Genomic DNA, 8944 nt, shown 5'->3' with positions numbered 1-8944 from the left:
AGGCTAAATCTCTATCACCTGTTCACATTCTTTTGACCAACCCTTTGTTCATCTGCTGGTGAATAAGAGAAAAAGCATTTAGCATTTCAATATACCAATGACCAATCCACAAACAACATGGAAGCTATCAAAAAACAAGGAAGATGAAGATGAAGGCACTTAAAATGCCTTTATTGTGGTCGTACGTTCAATGAAACAACATACAAAAAAATGAATGTAAAAGAAGAAACAGGAAAACAATGGAACATATTATCTCCAATATTGTATGTATACTGCATAACTTTGCTCTTCAATAAAACATATTTGTTCATTGAACAATATATTATAGAATGGGTTGCCAGATGGTGGTGTCATACATGACCGATGACATCACAATGGTCTTTAAGCCAATTTGAACAATGGGTTAATGTGGATATGTATCAGTCTTCATTGGTTATTGACATGGCTTGTTTCTGCTGGTGCAAAAAGGTATGAAATCAGGTCATTTAATCGATTAACAACTACTTAAATTCTGGAGTAGTATTTTTCTCTTAGACCTAGTGGGAAGAATAAAAGTACATTCTGATTGACAAATGCATAAAAAGTGTACATGAAATGTACATGAAGTTCGGCTGTTGCAAATGCCACTCAATGTAACCTGTCTATTCTGTGTTATATGAGGTTTAGGATAGATAGCTAAGTTCCTCTCGGTTAGGCCTACCTTTTCCTATTCCGATGACCCCCCCCTCTTCCATTTGCTGGGGATCGGGGAAAAGGGTATTTTTTCAGCACTATCACATTTTCTTGTCAACAGAAAAAACGTCATAAAGCAAATTCAGTTGATGTAGAGCAGAAGACAAGAAAGAAGAATGAGAGTGGCACTTCATCCCCCTCTCCAATTCCATCTGACCGTTCTGAACGGAATGCCTCCGTCACCTCTGACCCTTCACCCTCTGACCAACTCTCCTCCCTCCATCCACCTTCCTCTCCTGTTAAATGTTCCTCTCAGCCTTGCTCTCCTGCTAAACAGCCCTCTGTACCCCGGTCACCTGCCAAACACCCTTCCCCAGTGAAATCCTCTCCAGTGGTGTCCCTCCCTAGTTCTCCCTCTCCTACCAACCCTCTGGACTGTCATGGAGACACCAGCCATGAGGGCACAACAGTCAGGTAATTCAAACAAAAAGTACAGTGCCATCCTAGAGTCTCTTTAGAGAGTTGGGTTTAGAGCTACAAGACCAGGGCCAGTGTTTATCAAGAGTATGAGTGCTAATCTAGGATCAGGTCCTCTCTTTCCATAATAATCTGATTTTTAATGTTCTAAAAGGCAAACTGATCCTAGATCAGACTCCTACTCTGAGAAACTCTATAAACACAGTCCCAGAAAGTTATTTTCCACAAACTGTAGTTTTAGGCTCTTCTGTCCACATCTAGTGGATAAAGAGAGTACTAACCTATTGCCCTGGTCTACTTGGTACACTGCATTTATATGGACAGCAATACATGCGTAACTACTCAGACTGTGTTTATAGTACAGTATAGTATTTAATAGAGAGACTGCGTAGAGTGATACGATCTCTGTTTTGGAGGCTTTAGACCTGTTTATCTCCTTCCTCCAGACCTCTGTCTCTTCTGGACCACTCTAGCCCAAGGCCCCAGAGGCCAGTCTCAGCCACCAGAAGCATGAGTCTTCCCAGGGCCAGCTCAGCCACCAGAGGGTCAGAAGAGACCCAGGGGGCCAGAGGAGAACGGGGGCACTGGTCAACATGGAACTTCTTGGGTAAACCACAACACACCACAAATGCATTGAATATAAGTTATTTATTGTTTAGAGATCAATGTCTGATATACTTTGGGGATAGGGCTTACTATCAAGCATGTCAGTTTTATTAGATATTTATAAAGAAATTAATTATAACAATCTTGGCCTAAAGGACATCCACTTCTTTGTGTACTCACATAATTACATATCATTTTTCCATGACCAAGATGGCTGCCATTATCATCACTTGACAGAGTTATGAAGGTTTATGACATAGGCCACTCTATGTGTCTAGGGTATTGTATATCTATGTGTGTACTGATGGCTGCTTTTTCTTCACAGGTTGCCTAACATTGGCAACACTTGCTTCCTTAACGCCATCCTGCAGTGTCTCCTGGTCCTGCCTTCCTTCTTAAAGAAAATCCTGCACCAGGAACAACTCTGGAGCTCCTCCCCCTTCTCCAACCTGCTCAGGTAAAGGAAGGATCAAAAGCAGACACTTCCCCACACACCCATTACTTGTGGTCATGAATTTGCATGCGACTTCTATACAAAGTGTTTGTCGTAGCAGGTTAGGAGAGCATTTTTGCTAAATCTAACACTTTTCCTAACCTTAACTCCTTCATATTTTGCTGTGTATGTATTTTTATTTTTTTTCCTTTTTTTTTTTTTTTCGGAATCTTCATAAACCAGAGGAACAACAATGATACAATGATTATGATGTAAACATTAGTAGGCCAACTTGGAAAGTGTAGAATTACTATTTTCCCATAATGCTCAATGACTGAACATTCCACATTACCGTGGGAAATTGGTAGTTTTTAAAATGCTCTGGAATTGAGAGCAGTATCCAAACCAAATATCTTAGGAGAATAAACAACACATTTTTGTTGTTTTGATCATTGTCCGTCCTCAAAGGTGAAATTGCATTGAATCGAATGAATCATTTCTAATGATGAGGTGCCGTTAGATAAAACATATTTGGATATACTCATCTGCCTCTTTAGGCGTAAGCCAGTAGGTTGACACCATCCAGTCAGCTGCTAATTTACTCTCTGTCTCCCCTACAGGTGTCTGTCTGATGTGTACCGTTCGAGTCTACCTGACAGTGGGGCAAACCAGGCCTCAAAAGCAGACCTCATGTGGAAGGTCAAGTACTCCTTGTCAGGATATGATTCGAAATATCTGGGGGACACGCAACAGGTAACTGAGGCACTACTCTCTTGTGTACGTGCGCTCTTTTTGCAAGGGTTCATTTTATCTTCTTCATTTGCTTTTATCTTGGTATGTTTCTTTCTCTCCTCATCATAGGACGCACACGAGTTACTTGTGAACATGCTGTGTCAGCTGAAGGAGGAGGGCATGATATTGAAGACACTCGGGGTGAGCTATACCTGCCCTGTTTCCCAGCTGGAGTTCCAGCTTGTGTCGGTGCGCACATGTACCAGGTAAGAGCTCCCATTGGTTGTAATGTATCTACTGAGAACATGATCTTTCTACAAATAATATTACAAAACACATGGCATAACAGAAACATTGTAGACACCTGAAACAGAAACAGACTTGAAGCATTTTTCTTCTCTTTGTCCTGCTTCTGAAGCTGTGGGCGCGAGTCGTCCACCAGAGAGGACTACAACCACCTCTCATTGGACTTCAGCCCTGAGCGCACCTTGCAGAGCAGCCTAGCACTCACTTTCAAAGTCAGCACTTAGGGCTCAGACCTGCATGTAGAGACTAACACCCAGGGCAAGCTGCCCACTGCCTCAGAATACGCTATCTTATTATTGTAGTGGTATCATTCATTTTGTAATGCTTTTGTTTCTAACCCAGGGTGAAAAGGTTGAATTCAAATGTGAGGGCTGTAAAGGACTCCACGCCACAAAGTTGGAGCTTTTCCACACACTGCCTCTGTGAGTTGTCCCTTTATAACCTCTCATAGGACTAGCAGTGTGTAATGAAATGAGTGGTCATTGTGTCCTGAGCCTTTAGGAGTAGTTACCTTCCTGAGCAGGTTGTAGGACTTAGTGATGAGCACCACCCAACACATTTCACTCATCTGTTATTTTGTTGACTGGTTTCATTGTCTGTCTGTTCATCTCTCTTCCTCTCTGTCTCTGGGCAGTGTGCTGGTTCTGCATCTGAAGAGGTTTGGAGGACCTGGGGGTTGGAGAAGCTGGAGGCTCCTCTTTTGTTTCCTTCGGAGCTGAGGCTCTCCACCCTCTGTGGGGACATGGTGCCACACCTGCACAGTGCCAGCCCACAGGCCCTCACCAACCTGGCCCCCAGCATCCAGGGGTCCATCCCCCAGACCCTCACCAGCCAAGTCTCCAGCCCAGCTGGAGAGGCCAAAGACAGCACCCTCTGCTGTTCAGGTAGGTCATGACACCATAACACTATTCTTGCTCCAACACCACACAAACCATCCACTCCCAAAACGGTCCTGCTGACAGAGAAGCTGGAAGCTGCAATTTAAAATGTTTCTCAGACATCTTTAGTGATGCATTGGAGCTGTTTTAGTCCAGAGCATTTCAGACAAGTGACCACGTTTTCACAGCTCTTCATATGTATATTTGACCCCTCAGATTCAAATGACCAGGAACCAGAGAAAGTGCTGCTGACAGCCTCAGTGGTGAGAAGAGAGAGAGAGATAGAGTGAAACCAGTGAAAAATAAGTTATGACAGAACACTGAGATAGTTATGAGGAGAACACGATGTAGTAGACCTCCTGTAGTAGACTAGTACTGTAGTAGACTGTAGACAGTGTGGTGGACTGTAGAGGAAATGACAGTCCCATGATCACATGTGTTTTCTTACAGAAGCAGCAGCCAGTGAAGTCAGTGAATGGATACTACCAGCTGACTGGTGTAGTCTCTCATTTGGGAGGCTCCGCAAACTCCGGTAAGTAAATACCTTAAAACACACACATGCAGATGCACAATACATATGACATCAGCTGAATTCCAAATCACTCCCTTCTCCTCAGCTTTTAATTTGCATGTTCATGTGTGCCTCTGCCGTATACACAAGCATCCCAAAGCTGAGGTAGTGAATATTATCGAGGGTGAAGGCCAGGGATCATCAACTAGATTCAGCCTCGGGTCCATTTTATTTCTTAGCCAGATGGGCAGGGGTATGGAACAAAATTACAAATAGTTTGTAGACCGCAAATTGACCGTAAGAAGCCCAAACAGATGTAATATTTGACTCATATCAAACCTTGCTTACATTTGTGTACAATCACATATATCTCTTTATTGTGCGTGGGAATACTTTGAAACAGATTTCCAAAATGATAATCACTTGGAGCTGATTTGTTGCTTTTTAAATTCTTTTAACAATTACATTTTATTTGTTCAGAAAACATGGGGGCCAAATAAAATCACCCTTGGGCCAAATTTGTCCCATGGGCCACCATTTGGGGAACCCTTGTGTAGGGAATAATTAGACCCTCCAATAGCCACTTCGGCCAAGCGTGCAAGACTGCAGGCTTCAGAGTGAAGTGTCATCCCGACAAGCACTGCAATATGTTTAGAGTTTGCGCAGTTTAATTCAAAAGAATGGAGAGGCATGCCTAATTATATGCTACGCGTATTTGTTTATCTCTGATTTCAAAACTTGACACATGTAACAGATAAAATATCTCCCAAATGAACTGTTTAACTGTTACAACACACTCTATTACCCACAAAAGCCTGACCTTTGACCTCTAGTCTGTCTTACTTGTTCCACAGGGCACTACATTAGTGACATCTTGCATGCCAGTGGAAACTGGTTCTGCTGTAACGACAGCCAGGTGTCAATGTCCAATGAAGCCACTGTGCTGAGGACCAGAGCCCGGAGTGCCTACATGCTCTTCTATATGTTCAGGTACTGCTTACTCTCACCATCTATATTCTTGTGTTGCTATATATGTGTACGGTTCCTTTCACCCTACAGGGCAAGAGAGCGGGAGGCCCCAGCACACAGGGCCTAACATGGCCACCTGCACCAGCCCCAGCCTAAACAGGGGCAGCACCTGGACCGGCCTCCAAACACTCAGACATGCCTCAACAGGGGCAGGACCTGGACCAGCCTCAACACACTCAGCTCAGCCTCAACAGGGTCAGCACCTGAACGAGCCTCAACAGGGTCAGCACTGGGCCCAACATCAACAACCCCGAGCCCAGCCTCAACAGGGGCAGCACCTGGCCCAGCTTCAACACCCCCAGCCCAGCCTCAACACACTCACACCTGTCTCAACAGGGGCAACACCTGGCACAGCTTCAACACCCCCAGCCCAGCCTCAACATGGGAAGAACCAGGCCCAGTCTCAACATGGACAGAACAAGACCCAGCCCCAACACCCTCAGCCCTGCCTCAACAGGTGCAGCACTCAGCCCAACTTTAATCATGCGGATCAAGGGAGACTTGCTCTTCATCACTAGCATGAACATTCTTTCAGTAGCTTATGTCATAAATGCCTCTCCTTGATTTGACTACTTCACCTAATGTATAAAGCTCATGTAAAAAACACATAAAGTATACACACTAAATGTAGTACACATGTAAATGTGGTGGATAGAGTGTGTGATTATTTAGAGGGTATAACATCCCTTCTATTTGGTTTGGTTTGAAATCCTCCTGTTGTGAAATACACTGTGGTGTATAACTTCTTATTCAGCATGGTCAGACTGGATGACCTGCAATATTCAACATTGATCCAGGTCCCCAGCATGTCGGGAGATGACTTGTGCATGCCATGCAATTTCAATAAAGACAAACACATTTAAGATAATCCAATTTAAGATGATTCTGTTAACCGTTGTAACTTTTTAACTCAGGAAGCTTTATCGTATTCTATTCTTATTTACAATAAAAGTGACTCCAAAGTTACACAATACATTGTTTACCATTAATTTCTATTACATTTCCATTTTAGTCCTTTAGCAGACTTACAATTAGAGCATTAATCTTAACTTACAGTGCCTTCAGAATGTATTCACACCCCTTGACTTTTTACACATTTTGTTGTATTACAGACAGAATTTAAAATGTGGAAAATATATTTTGTCAAATTGGTTGTTGATCATAGCTAGACAACCATTTTCAGGTCTTGCCATAGATTTTCAAGAAGATTTAAGTCAAAACTGTAACTTGGCCACTCAGGAACATTCACTGTCTTCTTGGTATGCAACTCCAGTGTATTTTTGTCCTTCTGTTTTATGTTATTGTCTTGCTTAAAGGTGAATTCATCTCCTCGTGTCTGGTGGAAAGCAGCCAGTACCAGATTTTCCTTTAGGATTTTGCCTGTGTTTAGCTCCATTCAGTAAAAGAAAAATCTTCTGAAAAACTCCCCTGTCTTTAACGATTACAAACACACCTTAACATAATGTATGATAGTGAAACTCTTTATCAGTCAACCACAGTGAATTACAAATACTGGCCATCAGGTGACTCCCACCAGCCTTAGTTTGATAATATAATACATGATATGACTCCCACCAGCCTTAGTTTGATAATATAATACATGATATGACTCCCACCAGCCTTAGTTTGATAATATAATACATGATATGACTCCCACCAGTCTTAGTTTGATAATATACTACATGATATGACTCCCACCAGTCTTAGGGTGATAATATAATACATGATATGACTCCCACCAGTCTTAGTTTGATAATATAATACATGATGACTCCCACCAGCCTTAGTTTGATAATATAATACATGATGACTCCCACCAGCCTTAGTTTGATAATATACTACATGATATGACTCCCACCAGTCTTAGTGTGATAATATAATACATGATATGACTCCCACCAGCCTTAGTTTGATAATATATTACATGATGACTCCCACCAGCCTTAGTTTGATAATATACTACATGATATGACTCCCACCAGTCTTAGGGTGATAATATAATACATGATATGACTCCCACCAGCCTTAGTTTGATAATATAATACATGATGACTCCCACCAGCCTTAGTTTGATAATATAATACATGATATGACACCCACCAGCCTTAGTTTATAATATAATACATGATATGACTCCCAGAAGCCTAAATTTATAATACAATACATGATATGACTCCCACCAGTCTTAGTTTGATAATATAATACATGATATGACTCCCACCAGCCTTAGTTTATAATATAATACATGATATGACTCCCATCAGCCTTAGTTTATAATATAATACATGATATGACTCCCACCAGCCTTAGTTTAAAATATACTACATGATATGACTCCTACCAGTCTTAGTTTGATAATATAATACATGATATGACTCCCACCAGCCTTAGTTTATAATATAATACATGATATGACTCCCACCAGCCTTAGTTTATAATATACTACATGATATGACTCCTACCAGTCTTAGTTTGATAATATAATACATGATATGACTCCCACCAGTCTTAGGGTTATAATATAATACATGATATGACTCCCACCAGTCTTAGTTTGATAATACACTACATGATATGACTCCCAACAGCCTTAGTTTGATAATATAATACATGATATGACTCCCACCAGCCTTAGTTTATAATATAATACATGATATGACTCCCACCAGCCTTAGTGTGATAATATACTACATGATATGACTCCCACCAGTCTTAGTTTGATAATATACTACTTGATATGACTCCCACCAGCCTTAGTTTATAATATAATACATGATATGACTCCCACCAGTCTTAGTTTGATAATATAATACCTGATATGACTCCCACCAGTCTTAGTTTGATAATATACTACATGATATGACTCCCACCAGCCTTAGTTTGATAATATAATACATGATATGACTCCCATCAGCCTTAGTTTATAATATACTACATGATATGACTCCCACCAGCCATAGTGTGATAATATACTACATCATATGACTCCCACCAGCGTTAGTTTATAATATAATACATGATATAACTCCCACCATTCTTATTTTGATAATATACTACATGATATGACACCCACCAGTATTAGTGTGATAATATAATACATGATATGACTCCCACCAGTCTTAGTTTGATAATATAATACCTGATATGACTCCCACCAGCCTTAGTTTGATAGTATAATACATTATATGACTCCCACCAGCCTTAGGTTTATAATATAATACATGATATGACTCCCACCAGCCTTATTGTGATAATATAATACATGATATGACTCCCATCAGCCTTAGTTTATAATATACT

General features: G+C 41.2%; 2 protein-coding genes across 2 annotated transcripts; both read left to right on the top strand.

The window, feature by feature from the left end:
- The first annotated feature begins 379 nt into the window (after positions 1-379).
- Positions 380-3945, top strand: LOC106602201 (ubiquitin carboxyl-terminal hydrolase 37-like). Its single transcript, XM_045711314.1, has 9 exons — positions 380-468; positions 794-1146; positions 1596-1756; positions 2081-2212; positions 2809-2941; positions 3050-3186; positions 3339-3438; positions 3569-3648; positions 3861-3945. The coding sequence occupies exons 3-9, from the start codon at positions 1743-1745 to the stop codon at positions 3943-3945; spliced, it is 681 nt and encodes a 226-aa protein (XP_045567270.1). The 5' UTR covers positions 380-468; positions 794-1146; positions 1596-1742.
- Positions 3903-6213, top strand: LOC123731940 (ubiquitin carboxyl-terminal hydrolase 37-like). Its single transcript, XM_045711315.1, has 5 exons — positions 3903-4110; positions 4321-4367; positions 4555-4636; positions 5470-5605; positions 5675-6213. The coding sequence occupies exons 1-5, from the start codon at positions 3969-3971 to the stop codon at positions 5709-5711; spliced, it is 444 nt and encodes a 147-aa protein (XP_045567271.1). The 5' UTR covers positions 3903-3968; the 3' UTR covers positions 5712-6213.
- Positions 6214-8944: the final 2731 nt, after the last annotated feature.

This window comes from Salmo salar, unplaced genomic scaffold (genome assembly GCF_905237065.1).
Source record: "Salmo salar unplaced genomic scaffold, Ssal_v3.1, whole genome shotgun sequence".
Lineage (NCBI taxonomy): Eukaryota > Metazoa > Chordata > Actinopteri > Salmoniformes > Salmonidae > Salmo > Salmo salar.
The sequence above is the reverse complement of the archived record's forward strand: the minus strand, read 5'-3'. Positions and strand labels throughout refer to the sequence as shown.

Excerpts from the sequence above, each read along its gene's own strand:
- LOC123731940 (XM_045711315.1), top strand. The coding sequence starts at position 3,969 with ATGGTGCCACACCTGCACAGTGCCAGCCCACAGGCCCTCACCAACCTG. Across the intron at positions 4,637-5,469 it reads GGGAGGCTCCGCAAACTCCG|GGCACTACATTAGTGACATC; the intron begins GTAAGTAAATAC and ends CTTGTTCCACAG. Across the intron at positions 5,606-5,674 it reads ATGCTCTTCTATATGTTCAG|GGCAAGAGAGCGGGAGGCCC; the intron begins GTACTGCTTACT and ends TTCACCCTACAG.
- LOC106602201 (XM_045711314.1), top strand. Across the intron at positions 2,942-3,049 it reads ATCTGGGGGACACGCAACAG|GACGCACACGAGTTACTTGT; the intron begins GTAACTGAGGCA and ends TCCTCATCATAG. Across the intron at positions 3,187-3,338 it reads TCGGTGCGCACATGTACCAG|CTGTGGGCGCGAGTCGTCCA; the intron begins GTAAGAGCTCCC and ends CTGCTTCTGAAG.